This window comes from Patagioenas fasciata, chromosome 10 (genome assembly GCF_037038585.1).
Source record: "Patagioenas fasciata isolate bPatFas1 chromosome 10, bPatFas1.hap1, whole genome shotgun sequence".
Taxonomy (NCBI): domain Eukaryota; kingdom Metazoa; phylum Chordata; class Aves; order Columbiformes; family Columbidae; genus Patagioenas; species Patagioenas fasciata.
In genome coordinates this window covers 2,903,743-2,929,461 of record NC_092529.1, presented here as the reverse complement: position 1 = coordinate 2,929,461, position 25,719 = coordinate 2,903,743, and the positions used below count along the sequence as shown (strand labels likewise).

The window sequence follows — 25,719 nt, the reverse complement described above, 5'->3', positions numbered from 1 at the left end:
TGAAATTACTCCGTGTTTTGTTATGTTCTGCAAGGGGTTTGTGCCGTTGGCTGCTCTGCCCTGGGGCCTCTCTGCTCTCTGCCCTTGGGCCTTGCTCCCTGGCTTTTCCAGGAGCCGTGGTCCGGGGGAGGGAATATCCCCAGCAGATGCTTCCCTCATCTGGTCATTGTGTTTCTGTCCTAACCGATTATCAGTAAATGACCCATTCCTGACCCAGCTCTCCGAGGAAATAACGTTCTTGGGTAACTCCTGAGCTTGGGGTGGGCTTGAAAGGAAGGTCAACGGCAGCAGGGCCAGATGGACATTGTTGCGGCTGCTGCATTGGCAGTACCGAGATGCTCTGCCCCCCTCCCTGGTACCCGTTGTGTGACTGCTGGTGCTGTACAGGCTCGGTGGTGACAAGGGTAAGTCAGCGTGTGCTCCAGGCGAATGTCCTTCCGCAGGCTGGTCCTGCCTTGGTGGCAGCGTGGGGAAGGGCAAAGCAGCCCGTCTGAGGCTCAGCCTGGTGCGCTGACAACTTCAGGGATGCTTGTGTGTATCCTCGGAGAGAAAATTGAAGTTTGCTTGTTGTGAATTACAAAGCAAGAAAATTTGAAAGGTTGTTTGACACAGTCGCAGCCAGATTCCGTTTCATCTCCCCAAATCCCTCCTCTCATTTCAGCTGGATGCAGAAATTACTTATTTCCTCTTTCACTTCTAGCCCTATTCAGCAGCCCCATTGGGAGCTTTTAAACAGCTGCCCCGTCCCATGGAGAGGTGGCTTGCCTTGTGGCGAAAGAATAAAGTGGTTCTTGGTCGGCTAACGTAGAAAATACTTTGGGATTCTTTTTGAATTGCTTAGAAACGTGAAACTGCTCTTATTCACAGCAGTTTGGGAGAAACATGGCAGATGTTCTTTGCTCAGATATATGTATTTTTTTTCTGCTGTTGAGCAAACTCCCCCGTCTGCCTTGTCTGGGGTTGTTGTATTGAATCCTCTGAGTTGAACTGAGCAAGGTTCGCTGCTTCAAGTTGGAGCTGGTTTCTGAGGGACCAGGAGCTAGCAAACGCGTTTCTTCTGTGTATCCTTCAGGCTGGTTCTTTTCCAGTGGCCTCAGAAAGGTAACACCGCACTGTTCTTCCCTGTTGTTGAAATCGCCCCATTCTGCTCCTTGGAGAGGTGAAGCATCTTTTGCAAGGTCAGCGCTACCTCCAGGTGTCAGCTTTGTGGGTGCTCGCAGCCGGCACCGGGGCTCCCGTGCTGGTTTTGTTCCCTCTCCATCTACCTCTCCCGCTTTCTCTCCTTTCTCGCCCCTCCTCTGTCTGAGCTGGGGAGGGTTTTCCCTCCCGTGCTCCCAGCCTGGCGGTTTCCCCAAAGGCTGCCTGCCCTCTTTAGCATGCAGAGCCTCATCTCCTCCAGGTTACGCAGAGGTGCCGCAAAAATAGAAATGAGAGACAAACGCCCCATTGAAGCAGCTGGCGAGCCCTGGCTCCGTTCCCCGCTCCCTCCCATCTACAGTCGCAGGGCTTTATTCATCTGGGTTTCTTTTTTTCCCTATTGCTTGATCTGCCTTTTTAAATACAAAATTGGGAACTGATGGCTGATAGAAGTCGTCTAATCCCCGTTCCCCATCATGGGAGGAAAAGGGCTCGCCACCGATGTCTTGGGCATTAGATTTCCTTTCTGGGCTGTGCCCGTTTGCTTCCCAGCTCGTGCTTTGATTCTTTCTTTGCCGTGGAGTCGACAGCTGCGTTGAGCTCCTTTATGTGATGCTTGGAAGAGAAGGGGGAAGGTGGCAAACCTTGGGTCTGCTGTTCGGTACCCCCCGAGCCTTTTGAGTTTTCGCTGCTGGCACAGAAGGTACGAAGCAATGTCAGGATGCTGATTTCTCCCCTGGTGCGATGGTGCTGTTATCCCTGCGGTGTTCAGGCTGGTGCTGGTATGGAGGGTTCCCCCAGGCCAACCTCTGCCTCCCATGCCTGTGGATCAGGCCCCAAGGTGTTGTCCTACTCCAGATCCACCCCAGGAGAAACCCGGCTTAGTCAGGCTGTGTCTGTTAATGACTCATTCTTAGGATGAGGTGGTGTAGTTTTATCTTGGGCTGAGGAGAGCAGAGCTTCCCGGTAAACAAGATAGTGCAGCTTAGGGGGTTTTAACTGGGTAAACACTTGGGAGTTAAATGAGGGTGAGCAAACTGCTGGGATCTGAGCTTCCCGCATGGGTGGAATGAGCTCCGTGGGTGCCCAGGTTCACCTGCCACGTGGTGTCCATTGCAGAGGTGGTGGGACAGGCTCTGGAGACAGGGTGGCTGATGGAAACAGAGACTCGAGCTGGTACAGAGGTTTGTTTTGAGGTTCCTAGCTGGCTGGAACACCCGGGATGTGTATTGTAGGAAAGCCAAGGTGCCATATCAGCCCTGTCCCTGCTAGTGGGAGTTGGGAGAAACTGAGCCATTGAGGTGGACAAGGAGGATCTGGGCAGTGGGTTGCAGTCCCAACTACACCAAGTTTTCCATGTGGCCTTGGACCTGCTGTGGTCTCTCTGCTCCCCTTTCCTGGATAACTTGGAGAATAATGTTCCCTTTCTCCCCCTTGCTGCTCTCTGTCATGTTTGCTTAAGCTGTCAGCTCCTCAAGACAAGTGCTCTCTCCGCTGGGCTGCACGGGGCTCAGCGCTGCTCTCTGTCGGTCTCGTGTCAGCCTGGGGAAGCCCAGTGTGGGCACCACCGCATGGGAGCTTGATGAGCATCCCTGGCCGGGTCTCTCCAGATCCGTGCTCGTGTGCAAGAGATGTGTGAACCCTCATTTCCAGCCATGACTTCACCGTGGTGCTTGGCTCGCAGGGATCCAGCCCGTCCCCAGTGATAGAATCATAGAATCATTTTGATTGGAAGAGACCCTCAAGATCATCAAGTCCAACCATAACCTAACCCTAGCACTAAACCATCTCCCTAAGAACCTCATCTATGTGCCTTTTAAACCCCTCCAGGGATGGTGACTTCACCACTGCCCCAGGCAGCCTGTTCCACTGTTTCACAACCATCTCTGTGCAGATTTTTTTCCTAATATCCAATCTGAACCTTCCCTGGTGCAACTTGAGACCCAGAGATGCTTTGGTTGGCCCATGATGCTGCGGTACCTTCTCCCCTCGATATTCTGCCTCTGCTGCCGTTCCCTGTTTGTTGCTGCGCTGGCCTCAGCTGGTCTTGCCTTGGATCAATAGAGCAAAATAAATGAGATGGAGAAGTGCTGAAGCCTGGCCCAAGTGTATGTGGGAAAGAGTGACCAATATTGGATTTTGCTGAGTTCAAAGAACAGCAGAGGAAGGTGGAGAACGCTCAGAGCAGGCAGAAGGCTGGAGAAATGTGTTTCTGGCTTCCAGCGTTCCTGGGAGAGGTTTGGTAACAGCCTGGCAAGTCAGCGGCAACCTCCAAGCTTTTGTGCTACCAAGGCAATGTTTTCAGTGAAGGCACCAGGGCCAACCCATCTGCCCTTGCTCCGTAGCTCATCTTGGCGCTTGCGCCGATTTGAATTCGTCCTTCTGGGACGTGGAGTCGTAGGAGGCGGTGGTGGGAAGGAGCCTCGGGAGGCTGCCTGGTCTGTGCCCTTGCTGGGAGGCAGTTCAGCTTAAACCATTTCACACCACGTGTATCCAGGTCCTTGCAGCATCCCGGTGACGTCTCAGCGGCGCTTTGTAAAATCTCTCTATTTCTGGTACTCCAGGGCCATGCAGGCATTTTCCCATCTGCGTTCCGGTGCTGTCTCAGAGCTGTTTCTAATACAGGCGTTTCTCCTTTTAAGACATTTCTAATGGGTGGTTTCCTATCTTGTGCCAGAAATGCTTGGTGGTGGTTCTCAAGGTGGTGACTTACCACTTTGTGCTATTTCTTTTCTTAATATTTCTAATATTTCCATTCTCCAGATCACCTGGCTGTACCTACGGTCTTTCTTTGCAGTGAGGATGTCTCCTGGCTTTGTGTCCTTGGCTAATTTCATTATCACGTCCCTAATTTTTATCCCAAGGTCACTTAGGAAAACGTTAAAGAACAACAGATCCAAGGACAGGCCTTGAGGAATTTCACTAATAGCCTCTCTCCAGCACAAGCCTCTCTCATTTTTCGTATAGCCAATGCCTTACGGTTGCCTTACAGTTTTCCTGCTAGACGCTGTCTTTTCTTGCCTCTCTGGTAACTCAGCATGAGGCACTGTATCAGATATTTTGCTGAAGTCCAGATGGATTAGATTTGCTGCATTTCTCTTGTCTAGAAAATCGGTTATCAAAGAAAAACACCAAATTAGTCTTCATTTCAGCTTATTCAATTAGTTCAGTTCAGTGACTGGTTCATTAAGAACTGAGAAACTGAGTATGAGCTGAGAAAGCGGGATAACTTGTCCTTTTTTCTTCTGGTCTATGAATAAAAATCAGCTATGAGAGGATGAGATCGTCTTGTTTTATGTGCTGAAGAACAGAGGGCTAGGAAGCAATTGGTTCAGTTCACCCAAATTAGTTACTTTGCTTGCTTAACAAAACTGTTTTAAATGTAAAACATGTTTTGGTAATCTCATTTTTTCCTTATGTCTCCATATTTATGACGGTATTTATCAGCTGAATAAAGCCAACTTCCAGGTGCTGTTTTCTTGCATTTTGATGATGTGCGTGTGAATGTACCTTGACACAAATCACAATTAAAGTCTCATCTAGGAATCAAGAAGTGTCAGTCAAACCTTATAAGAGATTAAATGGAAATAACAAGGATATAATTGTTGAAAGAAAGGTGTAAACTGCAGCCTGCCTCCCTGCTTAGTGTTAGGTGGATGTTTGCTGTTGTTGCATTTAAATTCTTACCTGTGGCGGTCAGCTCTTCCTTAGCAAAACAAAAAATGTGTAGGCAAAATTAAGTTCAAATTATAGAATCACTTTGGTTAGAAGAGACCCTCAAGATCATCAAGTCCAACCATAACCCACCCCTGGCACTGCCCCATGTCCCTGAGAACCTCATCTCTGTCTGTCCAACCCCTCCAGGGATGGTGACTCCAGCACTGCCCTGGGCAGCCTGGTCCAACGCCCCACAGCCCTTTTGGTGAATGAATTTTTCCTAATATCCAATTTAAACCTCCCCTTGTGCAACTTGAGGCTATTTGCTCTTGTCCTCTTTTCAGCCTGCTGATTTAAAATATGGTTAATATTGATGATGTAAATAATTTTGGTTCACATCGGTCCCCCTGCATATAATAGAGCTGCAGATCAGAAGTACTAGGGTGAAATCTTCCCTGGGTGACAGTCAGATAGGAAATTCTCATTGACTTCATAGGGCCAGAATTTTGTGGCTTAAGCATAAGACATTCTACCTCCTCTCTAGGGTGATTAACAAGGCACCCATTAATGAACTATCACTTAATAGAGGTGCCCCAGGCTGGATGGCTCTTCCTGGATGTGGATGCTCCTCTGTGGGGTTGTGGATGTTCCCCAAAATACCCTGATTTTCCTCCCAGCCGAGTGCACAACCCATCGGAGGGGCGGGTGTTCCAGCAGGTTGGTTTGGCTGCAAGAAGATGAGCCCGGTGGGTGTCAGTCCTATCTCTTACGTGGGTTTATTGTCATTTTACAGGGACCTTGTGCCTCTGCCTCGCCTCCTCGGAGGAGCCAACCGCCGATGGCCTCACGTCAACTTCCCTGCTGGACTTTGCCATGATGTCCCAGCTGGAGGCCACAAATTCCCACGAGCAAACCAGCCTGGAGGCCGCGGAGCCCGATCTTGCCCCTGTCTCTCTGCATGCTGCCCCGGGATCGGGCTTTGCCAGCGAGGAGAATGAGGAGTCCAAGATCTTACAGCCCCCACAGTACTTCTGGGAAGATGGGGGAGAGATCAACGAGTCCAGCCTGGACTTGGGACCGGCAACAGGTAGGCTGGTTTTACCCCATTCTTCTTCCCCGCTCTGCAGGGACTCCGGGGAGGGGGAAGGATGCAGGGATCTGTTTTCCTGCTTTGACACAACTCTCGCTAAGAGGGCCTGAGATTAAACGTCAGCTCTATTTTCTCACCTCAGTGCCTGATGTGTCCCCAGTGAACCTTGAGCAAGCACAGGCTTTAGAAACCAAGTTACAGCTGAGCGTTTATTCCTGAGCTGCTATGAGCTGGGAAAAGTATTGCCTCTGTCCAGCTTCCCACTGCCTCGTGCCCTTCTTTCTCTCTCTCCTTCCCCCTTTTATGCTCTCTTCTCTCTCTCTTCTTTTTGTTGCTGTCAATTAAGCACAACCTAAGCTTCTCAAGACCCTGGTTCAGACATCAAGGCCATCTTTGGGTCTGAGTCAGAGCTGGGTTCCCTGGACCAAATCCTGGATTCCGCACCTATGACTTGAGTGGGGATTTGGCCCAAGGGAAGGCAGTAGGTTTTCTCTCTTGGGCACCTGCCCTGTCCTGCCTGTTCCCCGGGGAGCCATGGCCAAAATGAGTTTTGTTGGCATCCGAGCTTGCTTTCCTCTGTGGAGTGTTTTTTGAGACGAGTGACTCCCATCAGTGGTCTCCCCTGAGCCCCTCGCTGGCTTTGAGATGCTCTCAGGAAGATGGATGGCAGGAGGGAGGACGAGCATTTGCAGTGTTTGCAGTAGCTTAGGAGATTATTTCACATGTTCCTGCTCTTAAGTGTCATGTGGGGTGTGTATTAAGTGTTACCCAGGGGCCAGGCTTCAGCCTTATCCCTCCTCCCTTATCCAGTACCGCTGCCTTCCTCTCACCAGGTCTGACTCAGGTTTGCAGTTAGAAAGCACAAAGCTTATTTTATCTTCATTCCTGTTTCTGTGACCTTCCCAAAGAGCTGAGGCTGCTGCAGCGCTATGGCTCAGCCTGTGCGGGGTCAAGGGCCATCCCAGCTTAGAATCAAAGAACAGAATCACAGAACAGTTTGTGTTGAAGGGACCTTCCCAGCTCCCCCAGTGCCACCCCTGCCATGAGCAGGGACATCCTCACCAGCTCAGGTTGCTCAGAGCCCCGTCCAGCCTGGCCTGGGATGTCTCCAGGGATGGTTCAGCCACCACCTCTCTGGCCAACCTGGGCCAGGCTCTCACCACCCTCAGGGCCAACAATTTCTTCCTCATGTCCAGCTTGAATCTCCTTCCTTTAGTTTAAAACCATCACGCCTTGTCCTGTCGCAACAGGCCCTGCTAAAAAGTCTGTCCCCATCTTTCTTATCAACCCCTTTTAAGCACTGAAAGGTGCAATAAGGTCTCCCCGGAGCCTTCTGTTCTCCAGGCTGAACACACCAGCTCTCTCAGCCTGTCAGCTTAGGTCTCCAGAGCCCTTTGCTCACCAACATTGCTGCTAAACCCCTGTGGCCGTGCTCTCACTGCCCTGGGGCACTCGTGGTCCCGGCCGTGGGGCAGCTGTGCGGATGCTGCCCCCGCAGCGATGCTCGGGGCGGGTGGTTCATGTTCCCTGGGCCGCGCTCTGGCTCAGGCGCTGGCAGGCTGCTCAGCGGCGCTTTTATTTGTGTGCCAGCAGGCACCTGCATGTGCTCACAGATCGGGACGTGACTTGGAGAACAGCGTGTGCTTGTGCATTGAGAGCGAGATGCTCTGGGTACCGAACCCAGCCTCGCCTCCTGCACGTGCCCGGCCCCATTTGTATGCAGAACACGCTCTTCTCTCCTTCCGTTCTTGCCTGCAGTGCTTTCCTCCGTGAACAGATGTGCTCTTTCAGCTGTCCTTTCCGCATACCCTGCCCTGTCCACTGCCCAGCTAATCACTTTTGTGCTTCCAAGCACTGTTTTTTACCCCCCTGCCCCTGGCCATTGCTGCGTCCAGAGCCCGTGTCTCGGTGGCATTTCAGAACCTTGGTTAATAGAACAGGTTGAATTATTCAAGAGCTGGGAGCGCATTTCTACTTAAAATTTAATTAGAAACCTGCTGTGTGTCATTTTACAATAAAGGATATTGTAATAGCATCCCTAGATTGTGCAGCCTTCTCCTGTCGTGCAAAGCCCGTGCACGAGATGCACACAACCGATGGATCTGACGGGCTGCCTGTGTGAGGGATGCCATATGATACCTCTTGGAACTGTGTGATGACATCTGTTGGGTTATTTTCAATGTATAAATCCATTAAACAGTTTCAAACAGCTGCTGTTTGAGGAAAAAAAAAAAGTTTATGGTATAAGTTTTCCTTATGTGGGATTTCTCTCTGAAAAACAATGAAGTGTAGCTTGGTGTAGTTGATAACTCTGTCCCGGGCACAGATTTGAGACCCTGTATCAAGGCACAAAACAGCGTTGTTGTACTACTGGAGAGAGAAAATTAACTGTTAGGAAAGGAGATGTGTGCTGGTTTCTTTCTGTGTTTGGTGTGAAGTTATTGGGTGGTCTCGTTGCAGATAGGCCAGATCTCATGAGATTTCAAAGCTGTATTAATCATTTTGGGGTTTTTTTATGTGCTGAAGACCGTGTGGGGAGACTCCTCTGCCTTTGTGTGACTTTGAGGCTGCAAGAGAGGAAAAGTAATAACAATCTGCAGCTGCTGCTCTTTTTTTTTCAAGTGCACTCAAACATCCTTTAAAAATATTTCTGGAAAACAAGTGGCATCTAAGGCCACCTGTTAGTCCATTAGAAAGTGAGAACAAACTCCCACTGGCGGAGCACAGCTCAGCCCAGGGCGCTGTTTTTCCGGAATAATGTGCTTTTCCTGATTTATGCTACGGAACAGTAAATCTATATTGACATCAGCGATCAGCAGCCTGTGGAAGGGCCCTGAGATTTGTGTCTTTCTGTCTGAGCATGCACAGAAGCGCACGCCCGCGTCCTTGCTGACCCGTGCGCAGCTGCTACCCCATGGAGCCGCATCTGGAGGAGGTGGATGAGGTCTGGTGGGAACGTGGGTGCCGTATCCTTATGGAAAGAAGCAGCCTGTGGCTCGTGCTTCAGCCGAGAGGCAGTTCAGTGGATCTGTGAACCTGTTACTTCTGCATCCCCCTGCCTTCAGGCTTCCAGGGAACCCAGAAGCTCTTCAGGTTGTAGTTTGGGTTTGGCTGCTTTGTTTTGGCTTTGGCATCAAATGAGCCTGAGCCACAGATCAACCCTGAAAATAGAGTGGACCTGCAGGGACTCACATCTGGCCCATCTTGTCCTCTTCTCCGTTCTTCTCACCTTCCTCATCTTATTTTGCCTGGAGGCTTCTAATCCCCAATGTTTCCTGCTGTCACATTCATTGCCTGGGCAACAGATGCCACGTCTCTTCTAGCTTTAGGAGTAGAAAATGAGAGTCATTAGGGCTGCGTGTTCCTTTGAGTCCCTATTTTTAGTGGAAGAGTTATATGGTGGCGTATCCATCCTGGAGCGGCCTCTGGTTTGCACCTCTTGATGTTCTCCTTTGGCTCGGTCAGAACACAGCGCCACTCATGTTCCTCATCCAGTGTATGCTCTAGGTTGAAGCAACCTAATCATTAATTGCTGGCAAGTGCGGGCTCCCAAAAACTGGTGCAAGACTCATGAATGTCTGGTGAATGAACAAATTTAGTCCCTCTCCTCTGTCTCCCAACACCTGAGCCTCCAAGGACCGGAGCCCATCACATCTTCAGTGGGATGATGGAGCTGGCATGAAGCTCGCTTTGTCACAGCCAGGATCTGCTCCTTTAACGCCAAGGTTGTGCCTTTGAAGACCAAGGCACGACTGTCCAGGGAGCTATCAAATCCAGTCTTATAGGTTGGTGAGTCACCAGGATGGCATGTGGTGCTTTGAGGGGGGGAATTGTAAGCTTTTAATTATTCATAATAATTAGCAGAAGAGATTGCCAGGAGAGCTAAGATGAAGGGTAGCAGGACAGGTCAGTTAGAAGGACTGTATTCAAAGGAAAAGAAGTTTTCTGGCCAGCTAATGGGATAAAATATCTTCCACCCCCCACTCTTCTCTGATAGTGCGATTCACTTCCTTCTGTGATGAATTACGTGCTTCTGGCCGGAGAGATCCCGGCCTCGCTCAGCCTTACCGAAATCTGCTTCCTCTTCATCCAGACTGACAGCAAATCTGCAGTTCTTAATACCATCTTCAACCCAAGCATTAATGAAATGAAGCACCTGGTAAAGACTGTCTGCATAAGCAGCTTAGCGCTGAGCAGCCCCTGCCTGAGCTCAGCTGCTGGGCTGCTTCTTGTTTATGCCCTGGTTTAGTGTCCACGGACACGTTGGGTGATCTATCTTGGGACAAGCCATCTCGACAAAAGCTGGCCTGTGACAAAGAGGGTTTCTCCACGTGTAGCATTATTCTGGTGCAGCTATCCTCAAGCGACTCAGTATTTGGGTGAGGGTGGCTTATTTTAGCCTTGTTGCAGCTCAGACACTGAGCAGGAGAAGAGACGTGGGGCTATTTGGGAACAACTGTAGCACTTGGTGCCCTGTCTGTACCTGAAGCAAATTCAAAGTGTAATGAGACCTAACGATTTTGCTGCCCTGGCTCTTTCTTTTAGCCATGACCTCTTTTATGTGTCGTGGAGTTGCAGATAGTAACTTCTCCTCACGCTTCTGGAAGATGAGGGTATCAGCCCCAACTGGCTCAGTTCCAGCACCAGTAATTGCATTTTGCCTCTCCGAAATCCCCTGCAGTTTCAATCAGATGGAGTGTGCCTTTTTGCAGGAAGCCTCACTGCTCTATGCTGCAAAACAGCAAGCAGATACCGCCTCAGACCTGGCTACGTTTTAAGAAGCAAGTGGAATGCACCTTGGACTCCCCAAAGTTGGCAGGTGCTTTAGCACGAACGGCACTATCAGGCTGTCTGGTTGCGGTGGGAGCCCAGGAATGTTCTTGTCTTTATTACAGTGCCTTCTAGTTATCAGTAATTCAATCACTGGTTAACATGATCTTCCAGTTTAATCCAATAAAGACCTTATGGTTGGGTTATATGTACTAAAAACAATGAGGGTCACCCTTTTTCTGAGCTGTCACAGTTGCTTTAAATAGCTCATAGTGGCAAATACAGGGTAGGGAATCTTGTAGGGCAGTAACTGAGACCGGTTCTTCTGAATGAAGGAGAAGCAGAGATGTAATGAATTAAATGTCTGGCAGGGGAATTGTGCTTTGGCACGGTGCCGAGCCCTGGCCCTTTTGATGTCAGTGAAGTTTTGGTATTGATTTCAGAGGAAGCAGGACATCGCCTACATGGCAGCTCTTGCAGAAGTTTGGAGCTCACGTTCACCTCTCCCAGGGCAAATAATCTCCCCAGGTGAAGGAAACGAGTCTGTGCGACCCAGACCTCGGTCTGCTGGGAGATGCAAAGGGCAGGACTCGGGGTGGCAGGTGGGCTGCCAGGATGGGTCTCTATTAAAACCCAGGGGCAATGTGGACATCGCTTCTCCCTGCGGTGGCCGGTAGATCTCAGTGGCCTGTTTGCAGCCAGAACAGGGTGACAAGTCACCATATCACAACCCCAAAGGTGAGCAGCTGGATCATGCTCTTCTTTGGGCAGCATCTGGAGGGAGCTGCTGACAGCAGGAAGGGGATGAGCTGTGGGTTGAGGAAGCCACTTGCCAGCTGAACAGGAGCGTCTTTGCACCTCCTTGGGGTGGAGGGAGCAGCGTTGTTTGCTCCGGAGGGATGGGGAGGAGCGTGCAGGAGCAGCACGGGCAGCCCCGGGTGCCAGGGAGTATCCAAGGCCGTGGGTGTCTGTGCTGGCATGGGAGCTCACACCCGCTCCAGCAGCAGCAAGCGATGGATTGGAGTCAGGGATGCCTGGAGATTCCTTGTGTGGATCTGCTCTGGAAGGCGTCCAGGCAGCTGCTGCCCACTGTGCTCAGGCATCTGCTTTGGCAGGCAGGAGAAGAGATGTGGGTTTGGGGTTTTCAGACAGTCGCTTCCTTAATAACAATAACTGTAGATAGGGCAGGGTGCTTGTTTCTGGCTGTGGAGGGATCCTCTTGCTTCCCTTTCTCACTCAGAATATGTGCTGTGCTCGTCTAGGGAGAAATGGAGTTCATTGAGATGCAGGCTCCTGAAGCAGAGTTCCTCCATACAGGCAATTTCCCAAGAAAGATGAAGGTTGATTTATGCCTGGTGGATTTATGGCTGCCATTCTGAGCTTAACGTGTCTGATCTGACACATGCTCTCCTTTTCCTGGCATCCCAGCTTTTCCTGGGCTTCCAGAAGAAGCCACTGCCTACTCTGACCTGACAACTGGGAGGTGCATCTTTCTCCTTTAGCATCTACATTTTTCTAGCAACATCATGTGCATTCATGGTCAGAGGCACAGAACCACCAGGGGCTGAAGTTGGAGGAAGGGGAGTCAGATTTGCCTCCTGTTTCCCTGCAGCAAAACTGTTCTTTAATGGCAGAGAAAACTCATAGTGCAGATGTTTGTAGGATGACACTTCTGCTGTGAAGTGCTGAACAAACTGAAGATGGCCAGGTCGATTCAGGTTTTGGTGGTATTACTTGGGTGTGCCAGGGAGTAGGATTTGCTTTGCTGTGCTGTTGTTTCTCTTCCCTTGTATTTCTTGTTTAACGTGTGGCTACCAACATCTTTCTGAGTCCCATGTGAAGTTAATCCCTGGGTCCCAGCTTAATTCCTAACACTCAGAACCTCACCTTGGAGATGCCAGGTACCAAAGCTGTTCTTTGCAGGTCTCCTGGCTGGCACGTCTGCGGAAAAACCTTCAGGACAGAAGGGAGTTGGGGGGATGAACATGTGAATTATCCCTAGGGAAGGTGGGTTCCTTGGGTTGGGACAGGGAGCTGGGGAGCTGACACTGCACTTGTCAGATTGTGGGGTTTTATTTGGTGGCAGGCTACCTGTTCTTAGAGGGTCTCTGCTATTTGATGCCATCTGTGCCTGGACACAGCGCTCTGCCTTTCAGAGTTCATGGTGACTCGGGATGTGACATGAAGTCTCTTGGATCTCTTTTCTAGATTACAGCTTTCCCCCTGCATCTCAGAAGGCCCTGCTGAAAGGGAATGGGACACAGGTGAAAGACAACTGGGAAACAGCCACTGTCCAGCCGCCGGCAGAATTTGTTGAGCCTGACTTGCACAGACCTTTCTCCAGCACGCTGGAGGAAGAGGAGGGGCTGCTCCCCATAGACCACTCCAGGGGAGGAGTGGAAAGTCTCCAGACCTCCGGACCTGAGGTTACATCTGCTGAACCCATGGGCCAAGAGGACTCCTCCTCCCTTCTGTTTTCCACAGCCTCTGCCAAGCCAGGTGTTGCGACTGAGGCAGCCGTAGGAGGGCAAGAAGAGGACTCTGTTCCTCCAGGCTCAGACCTTGGAAGCAGCATGGGGCCAGGTCTTCTGCCTATGTCCTCTATTTTTTCTCCGACTGTTGCTGCGAGGTCTCCCAGTGTTTCAGAAGAGCCCTTTGAGGTGACAGCTGTGGACACATGGGCTGTTGAGGGAGCAGATTTGGAGCTGACTGTGACTACCACAAGAGCAGAACCTGTAGAGGCCACAGTGGAGGCTGGTGGGGAAGAGCATTCAGCCAGAGAGGAGGTCTTGGAGACTACGCTGGGGTGGGAGATGCTGGAGCCCACAGCACTAACTGGAATGGAGCAGACAGAGGAAACACCTGCAGGGACGCCCTTTCCTGGAGGCAGCTCCCCAGACACCCAGACTCTTTCTGACAGTGAGCAGCGCATGGCGACTTCTGCATCTCCGTGGGACAGGGCTGATGAGTCTGCGCCAGATCCCATCTGGAACGACACCGACACCAAGGCAGCCACGGAGACGGTGGCAGCAGAGAGGAGCTTGTCACCTCAGGCTGGGGACGCCCGCGTGGCCGTGCTGCCGACAGAGCTGCCCTGGGACTCAGCACAGGTACCGCTGGCAGTGGGTGGGAGGTTGCAGTGGAGATATTTGGGTGCTGCTCTCTTAAGGGGGTGTTTGACCCCTTAGCTTTACCCATCCCCATGTCTGAGTGTTAGAAGTAGGTTTTTCTTTTCATCCAGCCAAAACTGAATTTTGGGGACAGTATTTCACAGCTCTTCTTAAGGATATCCATCGTCCTTGCTGCAAGCCCTGCCCCCTCACATCTTCCTCAGCGAGCTGCTGCTCAAAATCCTGCTTCTAATAAACACCTGCCCTCTGGGGCATACACAGCAGCAAAAGCTCCTTGTTTTCTCTGCCTGCGTTATTGGAAGTGTCAGGACAAAAATGACCCCAAGGATTTCTGGAAAGGGAGCGAGAAGGAGATGCTATTTTTGCTGCTGCTGCCTGCAGGGGCCAGATGCAGAGCAGGTGGAGCAGGGCACAGCGGTCCAGGAGGATGCTGGGCCAGGAGAAGCCCGTGGGAGAGGAGGTGTGAGGTGAGCTGCAGTTCCTGAATCCAGCAAACCAGCAGGAGCTGGCTGCTGAGAAAGTACCAGGGAAAGCTTTTAATTGTGCTTTCTGACCCACGGTACTCAGGAGCCCGAGCAAGTGACTTAGTCCCTCTGCGTGTCCAATCCTGCCTGCAAAGTGCTGCCCTGTCTCACCAGTTTGCTTAAGGACCGCAGAGGCTCTTGGTTTCAAGTTTTGTGTTAAGTGCTGCTCACACTCAGGGTGAGGCTGAAGGCTGGAGAGCTTTCCACTGGGTACCTGAGTCCTCCTGGAGTCTAGATAGAGCTGGAAGGTAAGCTGGGCTTTGGCAGCTTGTCCCTGCCCCATGCGTGAACACTGAAATAGTGAATCCTCCTTAATGCAGAGGTTTAGAGGACAGTTATGTCCTTGGAGAGGCACTTCTCTGGAGTGTGGCACAGCCCCTTGCTCCTGTCCCTTGTATACATCATGCTTTCAGCAGGAGAGCTGCATCTGCTGCCCAAACCCAGCTGTCTTTATGTCTTGTCTCTCCAGGTGATCTGCAAAGACTGGAGCAACCTTGCGGGGAAAAACTACATCATCCTGAATATGTCGGATAACGTTGACTGTGTAAGTCAGCCCAAAGAGATTTGATGGCATGTGGAGAATAGTGCTTAGAGATGTGGAGGCAGACACAGCTCCTGCTGTCTGCTTTCGCTACAGAACATGGTAAAAGCACTAAATCTCAAAGTCCCTGTAGAGGCTGTGGAGGGAAGGGGAGGAGGACAGAAATATCCCTGTTCTCCAAATGGGGAAAGTGTGGGAGGGAAGAGATGATTTTGCTCAAAGTCTAGCACATGTCAGTCCCGTTTTTGACTAACTGCTGGCTGCTGGTCTGTGCCACTCAGTACCTGATTGTCATGAGACATGGGAGCTTTTAGCATTGCACCCCTTACTGGTGGGAAACGTGGCAGGATTGAAGGGCGATTCTCCTTCTAGCTCTTTCTTTTCCTTCCTTCCAGGATGTAGTCACGTTTCTCTGGTGGCTCAGAGGAATAAGGACTCCCCATTTGCAGTGTGAATGGTTCAGTGTCAAGCAGCTGTCACTAAATCTTCCTTAAGTGCCTCTTCTCCCCATCCTGTTATCATGTGTGTTATCTGGGTCTGTTGACCAGCCACGCTCCGCTAATCCAGTGCCTGTCCATCCATCCCTATAAAGCTGCAGTTAATTCACGAGCCCAGAGCCCCGTGTGGATCCCTGGTAAAAGGGCTTGTTCACCTCTGCTGGGCACTTTAAAACCAATTGTGAAAGGCCTGGGGTCAAGGTGCCTTTCATAATACTAAGAAATGATTACGAGCTTGACAGCCCGAGACTGAAATGTTTCGCTGGGGACCCCTGCTCTGGCCTTGCGTGTCTGCCCTCTCGCTTCCTGGGGCTCCTGCCTGGTTTTGTTACTGCAGGGTGGTTCTGTGGCACTGACCCTATTGCCACCACTGGTGAGTTGTGATTTTAGTGGGTTTGTTTGGTTTGGTTTGGTTTGGTTTGGCTTTCCCAAGGTGAACTTTCTGGGCACAGGGAAACCAGGGGAATTCCTATACCCAATAAAGCACGCTGACAGCTTTCGGGGCAGATGAAAAGTTAGTCTCTTTTGTCCTGATGCAGGCAAACCAGTTTGCTCTTTGCTATTAAAAGCCTCCAGTGCTTCACAACTGCAACTCAGAAAATCAGTCCTTGAAAACCAGAGTCCTGCTGCCCTGTTGCCTCCATGCCCCAGTCCCCATGGCGCTTCCTCCCATCTCTGTGGGGTTTAAATGCTGGTTAATTTTGTAACACGTAGTATTTTCCTTCCTGTGGTCACTTGCACTTGTGTTGTTTAAACCACTGGAAGGGCGAGAACTGAAAAGCAGATGTGCCGATGTTTCTTGACCAAATTGTGTCTTTGCTGTTGAATCCTCAGTTCTGCTTTGCTGAAAGAAGACAGAGCCCTGGGATAGGCAGGACTGAACTGTTTTTCTACTTGATTTCATGTTTCAAAACATATTTCCCAGCGAGTGATTTGTGCTGGCCTCCCACTTATTCGAAGGGACACTGGTCGACATACATATTTAACATGAATGTCGCTTCGTTCCCTGCCTCCCATTGCCGCCTTGCATGGCTGAAGCTGGAATCAAGCTCTTCTCCTTTCCACTGCTGTTGCCGCAGTTTGTTTCCTACCCATGGTAATGGGCTCGGTTTGGATAACTCACCCACCCTCTGCCCGCCCCTGTTTTCTGACTTCTGTATCCGAGCCCTGTGCTGTTTGGATTCCCAGGGTTGTGAGGGACAAACTGCATTGCAAGTGCTGTAGTTTAAATTGGTGTAAATGGTGATTCCTCACATATTTCTTATGTTTTGATGACCTGGTGTGATGCCAACTCTGACCTAAAAGCTGAGGGACACAGAGGATATTTAGTCCATTTCAGAGGGCTGCACCTTAAGTTTTAGTATTTTTCATAGTGCCAGGCTTCTCCCTGCTGCAGGGATGGTGTCTGTATCGCTGGGTTAAACTGGCAGCCCATTTATCTTCCTAATGGGCTATGGGCAAAGCAGTCACTTCAGTCTTTCTCTGGGCACATCTCCCACTCATTATAACCGGGGAATTTTGCCCAGATGGGGACGGTGGGATCTGACCTGGCTACACCTCAGGAGGTGACCTGATGTGCATTCAGGCCTCCTTCTCAGCTCCTTTTTCCCCACTAGGTAGAATTTATCAGTGCTCTGCAACCTCTGCTTTCCCCATCTCTCCCTGTTTTCCTCCTGCTCCTCCTTGCTCCGCATCCCCAAAACGGAGCCGCGGGCTCCTCGCTGTCCCTGCTGCCTCTGTGCCAAAACCCTGACCTGATGAGACCAGACACCGCCGGGCCCTTGTGATCCAGGCCCCAGTCATCGGTGTCTTTTCCAATTAGGCCATTTTCGGCACAGGCCTGTGCCTGCCCTGAGTGCTTCAAATCGCCATGGCAACAAGAGCTCTCCATTTTATTAATCATCTGTGTGGCCTTCAGGTTGGCATGGCAACCGGAGATAAGAATAGAAACACGGGAGTGAGGAAGCGCGGAGTAGCCCGCCAAGGGATGGCTGGAGCTCGTCAGGCTGAGCGGCACCCGCTGACCCCGCGCTGGCTGCGGGGAAGCCCGGCTGCCTCCTCCTTGTCTTGCCCGATAACATCACTGCAGGATCCCTGTGCGATGGGGCAGCTGGGCCCGGCACGGTCTGGGGCGTATGGTGGCCGCAGGAGCCCAGGAGGAGGGTTGTAGAATCACAGGAGCACAAAATAGTTGGGGTTGTAAGGGACCTTCAAAGTTCATCCAGTGCCACCCCTGCCATGAGCAGGGACATCTTCACCAGCTCAGGTTGCTCAGAGCCCCGTCCAGCCTGGCCTGGGATGTCTCCAGGGATGGTTCATCCACCACCTCTCTGGCCAGCCTGGGCCAGGCTCTCACCACCCTCAGTAAAAAGTTTCTTCCTCGTATCTCGGTCTGGTGTGTCAGATGTGTGTGGGTCCAGCCTGGGGCACGGGGGAGCGTTGCACCAGGTTTAGCATTGCTGGCTTGTGGGCACAGCTGGTTCAGGGGTCTCTGTGCTACATCTGCCCTGTTCCCTCCATGCACTCACCAAGGTCCCTTTCCTGTGGCAGGAGGAGTTTCGGCTGGAGAGGGGTCCCCAGCTGTTGGCACTGGTGGAAGATGCCTTCTCCAGACAGGCGGACGGGCTGCAGGACCGCTGGCTGATCTCTCTGAGCAAACCCAATGAGAACGACAAGCACTTGCTAATGACACTGGCAGGGGAACAGGGTAAGTGCTGGGAGAAGGAGCCTTCTCATGATGGGGGAGTGTGTTTAAGGGGCTCTCGAATGGAGGTGCTCAACCATGTTGGAAGAAGCTTCTGCTTTCCAGTCCATTACAATCCCACCAGCTCCCAGTGTTAACTGGACTTGGGGGATGGAAGAGGGTTGAGGACAATCTTTTTCTTCACGTCTTCCTTCTAGCTTGTCCATCACCACTTGCGCAAAGCTCCATCTCCTGCTCTTTGCCTCTTGTGAGAGGACAAGAGGGAACGGCCTCAAGTTGTGCCAGGGGAGGTTTAGATTTGATATTAGGAAAAATTTATTCCTGGAAAGGGTTGTTGGGCATTGGAACAGGCTGCCCAGGGCAGTGGTGGAGTCACCATCCCTGGAGGGGTTCAAAACATGTGTAGATGACGTTCTTAGGGACATGATTTAGAGGTGGACTTGATAGTGTTAACGGTTGGACTCGATGATCTTAAAGGTCTTTTCCAACCAAAATGATTCTCTGATTCTATCTGTCTGAGATAACCTGAACTGAGAGCAGTACTTATCTCTCCTTCTCTACAGGTGTCATCCCTACAAAAGATGTTCTCATGGCACTGGGGGATGTTAAGAGGAGCTTAGCTGAGGTAAGAGCCTGTCCGCCTGCATCCGTCTGTTAAGACTAGCTATACAATTAAGCAGTTTGAAAGCTGGGAGTATATCTCATTCTAGCTGAGTGCTGAACCCACAGCAGGCAAACAGATGAGTCAGACACTTGGCAAACTCCCTTCTCCCCTCTCTGGTAGCTGCCAGGCCATCAAATGTCTGCTCCTATTAAGAGCATAGCTGTGGGTTACTCCCTCCTTGCTTTTCTGGCTTGATTGTGAAGCTGCTTTAGGCACATAGATTTTGTTGGGTTACTTGGTCTCATCCCTTCTACGCTATTGCCTGTGGCGTTGTGGGTGCTGCAGAGCCCCAGGGTTGGCCCTGCTCACCCTACAACTGATTTACATCCATTGGCTGCTCTCAGTAGCTCAGGCTTTGCTGAAGGAGGTGGGAGAGGTGCCTATACTAGATGGGACACGATCACTCACCTTCCTGCAATCCCCAGGTCTGCATTTCACTGCTTTATACAACTGCCTGTGCAAGGGCAGGCAGAGACCAGAGGTGATGGATGCCACCTTCCACTGCCAGCTGCCTCTTGCCCTCACATATTCTCCTCTCACCATGGACACCTTGGAAGGGGATAGAGATGAGGACAAATTAGTCCCATGACCTCTGACTTTGCTCCTTAGGCCTACAGGATATGTAGGCACCGAGGGCCTGATTCTGCTTGTGTTTTTCACACTACTGGAGTAACTCTGCTGACCATAGCAGCAGAGTTGGGCTATGGCTTCCTGACTCTCTGCTCTCTATTTTTTCCCCGACCTAACAAACTGGTGCAGTTAGACAAAGCGAATTAAGTGCTTGATGATGTATTGACTGGCTTACACTAGAGAAAGTGCAAAAAGCCAACCGTCTAGAAATTGCGTGACTAAAGTATCAGCAGCTAGAACTGTCCAGAAAGAAGGATTTGTGTCAGTGAAAGGTTTGACTTCTTTGTGCAGCTGTGACCCTACGTTAACGTGCATCCTACCAGAGCAGCCTTGCCACCTGCCTCCAGCTCCATCAATAATGAAACACTGACCTTGCGCTAGCACAAGCTTGGGATAAGGAGGAAGGATATTCTCTTACACCTCTCATACTTGCTTTTGAATTGATAGGTAGCCTGTTTGAAATCTGCGGAATCACTGGGACCAACCAGCTTTGTTTGCTGACAACCACAGGAGACCCATTTCTAGGGCAGCTTTTGGAATCAGCAGGCACCTGTGTGCTTTCAAGACATTTGAAAGACCACTATACACTCTTAGGACCAGAGCTTTAATAGAAACCTGTTTATTATGGTTTTGTTCTCAGTCACCAAAACCTCAGCACCCATCAATGGTCCATGGTTTGTTTTGGGTACTGTTGGGTGATTTCTCCCATTAAATCCTCCTTGTCTTGCACATTGGTCTGGTCCTTGTGCAGGTGATCAAGGTAAGATTGTGCCTACTGTCATTTGCTGACATATCAGCTTTCATGGAAGATGGTGTTAAATTTAGTCATGTGCCTTCTAGTCCTGTCAGACAGTGAACATCCTGACTGCCCACCCCAGGCTTTTAGTTCCTCTGCCCACACTGATGCTCCTGGAAAGTCTGACCAGGATCCCACCTGTCTGCAGGCCGGGGGATTTAGCGTACCCCTTTCTTTCTTCCAGATCGGCATCCAGAATTACTCGACGACAACAAGCTGCCAGTCGCACCCCAACCAGACACGCAGCGATTACGGGAAACTCTTTGTGGTACTGGTGATTATCGGCTCCATCTGCGCCATCATCATTGTGCTGGGGCTCATCTACAACTGCTGGCAGAGACGCCTGCCCAAGATGAAGAACATGGTGAGTGAATGCTGGACAGGTGAGGAAGGTGGCTGGACTCCTATCCCTCAGGATGGATGGGATTGGAAAGCTAAAAGGGAGATTGTTTTCCACTGAACATAGCGGGATACATTTCTGGAGCAGCAAGCGAGCCTGTTCGGGCATAAGAGAGATGCAAACTCATCTCTTGCTGTGCTCAGGACGGCTCATTCCCACTGCAAGGGCTGGGCTGTGAGTACATTTACCTTTTCCCACTGACCCTGCAATGTCATCGGTGACCCTCACAACCTTGTCCGATTGTGCTTCTCTGCAGCGTTGAGACCTGTCCTCCTTTGTCTCCATTTGTGTTCCTCTCGTCCTTTGCAGTCGCACGGCGAGGAGCTGCGCTTTGTTGAGAACGGCTGCCATGACAACCCCACCTTGGACGTGGCCAGTGACAGCCAGTCGGAAATGCAGGAGAAGAAGCCGAGCGTGAACGGTGGCAACACCATCAATGGCCCCGACAGCTGGGATGTCCTGATCAATAAGCAGGCGAGCGAGGATGTGGATGTATTTGAGGAAGACACGCATCTGTAGGAAAAGAAGAGAGGGAACCACCCCTTAAATGTGCTTGTCTCTCTCCTATCCTGACTGGTGGACCCCAGGATCAGGTGGCTTCTCAGGAACTTCTTGAAGGCTTGAGACGGGTCAAGTCTTTGGGCAAGTTTTCCCAATAGAAGTCCTGAGCCCACGTCTGAGGCTTGGAACCAGGAGAATTGCTGGACCAGAGGGGAGCGGGAGGGGTGGGTGTGTAGGTCTCTGTGTGTGTGTTCCTATCAGTAGCACCAATGCTTTCATCACCTTTAAATGCACTTACTGTAGCTCTCTGGTAGTGGCTGGGCGTGAGGAACAAGGCGGTGAGGCCAAGTCCGCCACCAAGAGTCCAGTTTTGAGGGGTAAATTCACTTTGGGAGTCCAGCTGGAGCTACGGCAGCCAGATTCTGACCTTGAGACCACGTTCAGTCCCTGCAGGTGCAGTAAAACCTGCGCATTCTGGATGGAGAGGAGCCAAGTCTCAGTTAATGTCCTGGGCAGAGTTTGCATTCCACCTGTGAAAACATATATATATATTGTTTTTCTTTCTTTTTAGTGCTCTAGCATTCAACTGCTAATTAGCCAGGCTGATGTTTACATCTGAGGAAAACATCCTGCCGTGATCTCATTTCCTCCCTCCAACTGCAAACAGCCCCATTCCCTTTTTGAGCTCCACAGCTCGAAGCTGAGTTTGCAGATTTTGAGCACTTTACCCTTGCTTGCCTGATTGCAGAGCATTCAGTGCCATGGGGCAGCATCTTAGCCGGAAATTCGCTTTAGGTTGGAGAGTTGCTCAAAAAGGGCATTTACCTGCCTCTTCCATGCAACAGCCTGTGCAATCAGCAGCAAAGCATCTTTTGTCTAAATCTGTTTTAGACTGGCAGGCCTTCTCCACTCATGTTCCATTTTCCAGGGTAGCTTGGTTTCTTTTGACCTTTTTGACGTAAATGTAAAGACCGTGTGAGACTTTTCAAACAGGGAGGAAAGTAAAAACTCAGATAATTTTCTGGTCCTTTTGTTTCCTTCTCAGCATCCTGCCCTGAAGGGAGGGAAGTGTTTCATGTCCCATAGGTATAAATCGGGGTAACATCTTTAAAATCGCTGCATTTAAGCAAGCGTAAAAGCCGGTTCAGATGAGATGAGAATCAGATCTAAGAGCTCCCCAATGAACGTTTCTCAGGCATTGCCTCTGGCAACTTTGAGGCTGCAGCTCCCTGAAGACGTGTGATAAAAGGCACGTGAATATGCATAATCGTTTGCTAGCCCTGCCTAAACCCAGGCTCGAAACTATTGTCAAGCCTGAAATTCTAGAGCATTTGTTTTTTCTGTCATCAAGGGATTGAGGGACTTGCTTCGGTCAGAGGCAACAGAATTCCTCTCTGTTCGGTGATCTGCGTGCTTGCTTACTGCAAGATGCAGCTTCGCATTTGGTCTTTAAGGGAACCTTTGTACAGAAAGACCCCAGATACGCAGCCTGTAAATCTATCCCTGTATGTATAGGTATTTTTAGCATGTTCATCCTCAATGTGAGTGCCTAAAGTCAAGGTACAAGAGTCTGTTGTTCCATTTTGCGTAGCGCTTTGCATACAGACTGAATCACGGGTCACCTCGATATAGGATCGTGTTGATATCAGTCTATTAGGGGTTCAGGAGAGGTTTCAAGCCTTTGGTTTCCTATCCAGATTCGAGTTTTCAGTGGTTTCACCCTCCATACCTTTCCCCGTGTTATGCAGGAGATGGTGACCATCGTCTCCATTCGTATGTTGTTGGTAGGGCTGCAGAGATGCTCAGAGGAGTTTCCCTCTCCTGCCCCAGCAGCTGATAACGGGGGACAGTCCCTGTACGTGGGCAGCCACGTGTGGCCGTTCTCTGGCCACCCCTCGCCGGGTCGGATGGGTCTGTGCAGTGAAACTGCACGAGTTCCGTGCCTGTGTCGATGGCACTTTGGGACTCGCAAGATTAAATGCAAGTTGTTGTTATGATACAGTGAGTAAATTAAAGCATGGAGTTAAAATTTGAGTTTATATAGCACTTAGCATAACGGGGCCTGGCATGGCTGTGGCCTTTAGGCAGTTTCACTGTGTAAATGTTTCTAATTCCAATAATCCTCATCAAATACGTTTTTAATGCCCAGTGGCTATTAAAAATATAATGCCACCCATCAGATGTGAATCAGTTCACCCACAAAACACTCCATTGTACTTCATTGCTGGGAGCTGCTTTGCTGCCCCATTTTCTCTCCACTTCACTAATTTAGAGAAACACCAAGGTGCTGGTAGGGCAACGCTTCTGCCTGGGCTCAGCACCTCCTGATCTAGCGTGGAGTCTTCGAACTTTAGAGAAACCAAGGGGGCTGCGCAGGCTTATTAATAAGCTAACGAGTTCTCTGATTTACTCTTCTGGCTTCCTATGGCCTGAAAGCTTTCCAGAGACTGTGGAGCTCCCTTGTACGTCTGGAGCATCCAGGCGATATCGACTGTGTCTAAGGGTGGCCGTCATGAGGCTGAGAAGGATTTTCTGCTGTCTCTGACAGGGTGCACCTGGCTGTTTGATCTCGGTTTAGCTCCAGGAATCTACTGGTTAATAGCATTTCATTGTAGTCTGGTGAAACTTTTAATACCTTTACCGTTTGTTTTTTCTCTGTATCATTTGTTTTTTGCACTAGGCTGATCTTGTTAAGTCGATTGCACTGTTGTCCCTCTCCCACCAGCCTTGCAGAGATGGGTTGGTCCAGGGACCTGTGGGCTGGGAGAGCTGTGGAGAGGCTGCTGAGAGCCCGTTTCACTCTCTTGTTCAGTGCTTGAGCTTCCAGCTCTGCAGAGGGAGGATTTGAAGAGGAACAGAAACTTTTGTTGTATGGTTTGTAACGGGAAGCTTTTCTATCACCTTAATGTAGTTAAACTTCTTTTTAACAAAAAACTGTCCAAGCTGTTCTTCGCGGAGCGGTGTGCCAGGCGGCGGAGCAGATACAGGACACAAAGTGGTTCCTGGAAAACTTTTTCCACCTCTTAGGACTTCACTGTAATTCCATCTGCCAAACGTTTGATTGCACTGACACCTGGTGGCTGCTGGGAGTTGGAGACAAAAAATGAAGAAAAAAGGACTTTTTTATCCCTCCCACTCAGCTCTGGGTTTCCTGTGCACTGCTTGGGAATGTCACCTGCTTTATTCATGGGGGCTGCTGGACTTGCCTGTGAGCAGAGGGCATGTCAGGGATGGTTTGTGCGAGGACATCCCCATCTGCAATGCAATGAGACGGGACGTTCCCTGGAGTCACTGCTCCAGAGGCCCTGGGTAGCAACACAAGGTCTCAGCTCCATCTATTTTCTCCTCCACCTCCTCTCCCTTTCCTCCCAGGTAGCACGGACAGAAAGCAGAGGCTCTGGTTTGAAATTGAGGTGGTTCTTCAGAGAGAGCATCAGGCGCAAGGAGCTCCGTGCCCCAGGGAACGTGGCGATGGTGTGGCCGAGATCAGAGGGGCTCTCAGTCTCTGCAGGATGGTGGCCAGATGTGATCTGAGATGTCCAATCTGCAAATGACTCCTGGATGTCTAGAACAGCATCTGTAACACAGAGTCCAACACATGCTTAGGACTTTGCAACCTGCAGACAGCCTCGTGGTGTGTGAGGTGTAAAGAAAGGACGAGAAGTGACCTGGTAACCGCTGTGGAGTATGGTGTGCTGGTTGAGAATACAGTTCGAGATCCCACCTCAAGGATCCCACCAGGCAAAGGAGGCAGTGTCAAACGGAGGTACTTTTTTGTATGGATTACTGCAGTATGCCCCGGGAGCATCGCAGCAGGATCCCACTGCAGCCAGTGCTGTTGGCAGCTTGTCTGTTCCCGTCCGCCTTTGGAGGAGCACATCTGTCCTTCACAGAGGGCTTGGGGCAGCTCGAACAGGCAGAGATGACAACCACCTTCATCCGTGCTGGCTCGCTAGAGCCTCACGGGCTCGTCTCGGCTGCCAGCCGTTCTTGTCACCACTCTTGTTCCTGCTGGACCTGAACTGGCTGCGGCTCGGCGCTGCTGCCCCAGAACACTTGGAAACACTTGTGTCTGGCCCTGGAAGCGACAGGGTTGTGGTTTTGTTTTCTTTGCAATAAAACGCACCTCCTGGGTGTCTCAACACTGACCCGAGCAGAGTCCTTTGCCTGGTTGCATCTGAATTCATGTCCGCCGTGTTGGCCGGGTCCCCACGACGGGGTGGTGGGATCAGCCTTACCCCTTTAATTCTCCCTTTGCAGGTTGCTGCAGAACCCTTGAGCTGTGCCAGCTGTGAGAAACTGGTTCTTCATGAGGTGACAGTCCCGGTCCCGTGGGGCGACAGTCCTGGTCCCGTGGGGTGACAGTCCTGATCCCATGGGGTGACAGTCCCAGTCCCGTGGGGTGACAGTCCCGGTCCCGTGGGGTGACAGTCCCGATCCCGTGGGGTGACAGTCCTGGTCCCGTGGGGTGACAGTCCTGGTCCTGTGGGGTAACAGTCCTGGTCCTGTGGGGTGTCCCCTGCCTCATCCTGGCAGAACCAGCCTGGGACCCCTGTTCCTTGTTAGGGGGGCTGAGCGTGAGCCTCTGTTCCCGAGCAGTTTACACCCCTGTGCCATGTGTGTCCCAGCACCGGTGTCCCCAACCAGCGCCCACCATCCCACCCCTGCTCCAGCGCT

General features: G+C 50.9%; 1 protein-coding gene across 1 annotated transcript in view; it reads left to right on the top strand.

Moving 5' to 3' along the window:
- Positions 1-25,190, top strand: part of PODXL2 (podocalyxin like 2) — a 30,478-nt gene extending 5,288 nt beyond the window's left edge. The window contains exons 2-8 of the mRNA XM_065845490.2: positions 5,588-5,881; positions 12,863-13,764; positions 14,779-14,853; positions 17,898-18,054; positions 18,615-18,676; positions 20,326-20,505; positions 20,851-25,190. Coding sequence (XP_065701562.1) covers positions 5,588-5,881; positions 12,863-13,764; positions 14,779-14,853; positions 17,898-18,054; positions 18,615-18,676; positions 20,326-20,505; positions 20,851-21,060 — 1,880 coding nt within the window. The 3' untranslated portion in view covers positions 21,061-25,190. The remainder of the gene's footprint in view (positions 1-5,587; positions 5,882-12,862; positions 13,765-14,778; positions 14,854-17,897; positions 18,055-18,614; positions 18,677-20,325; positions 20,506-20,850) is intronic.
- The last annotated feature ends 529 nt before the right edge of the window (positions 25,191-25,719 follow it).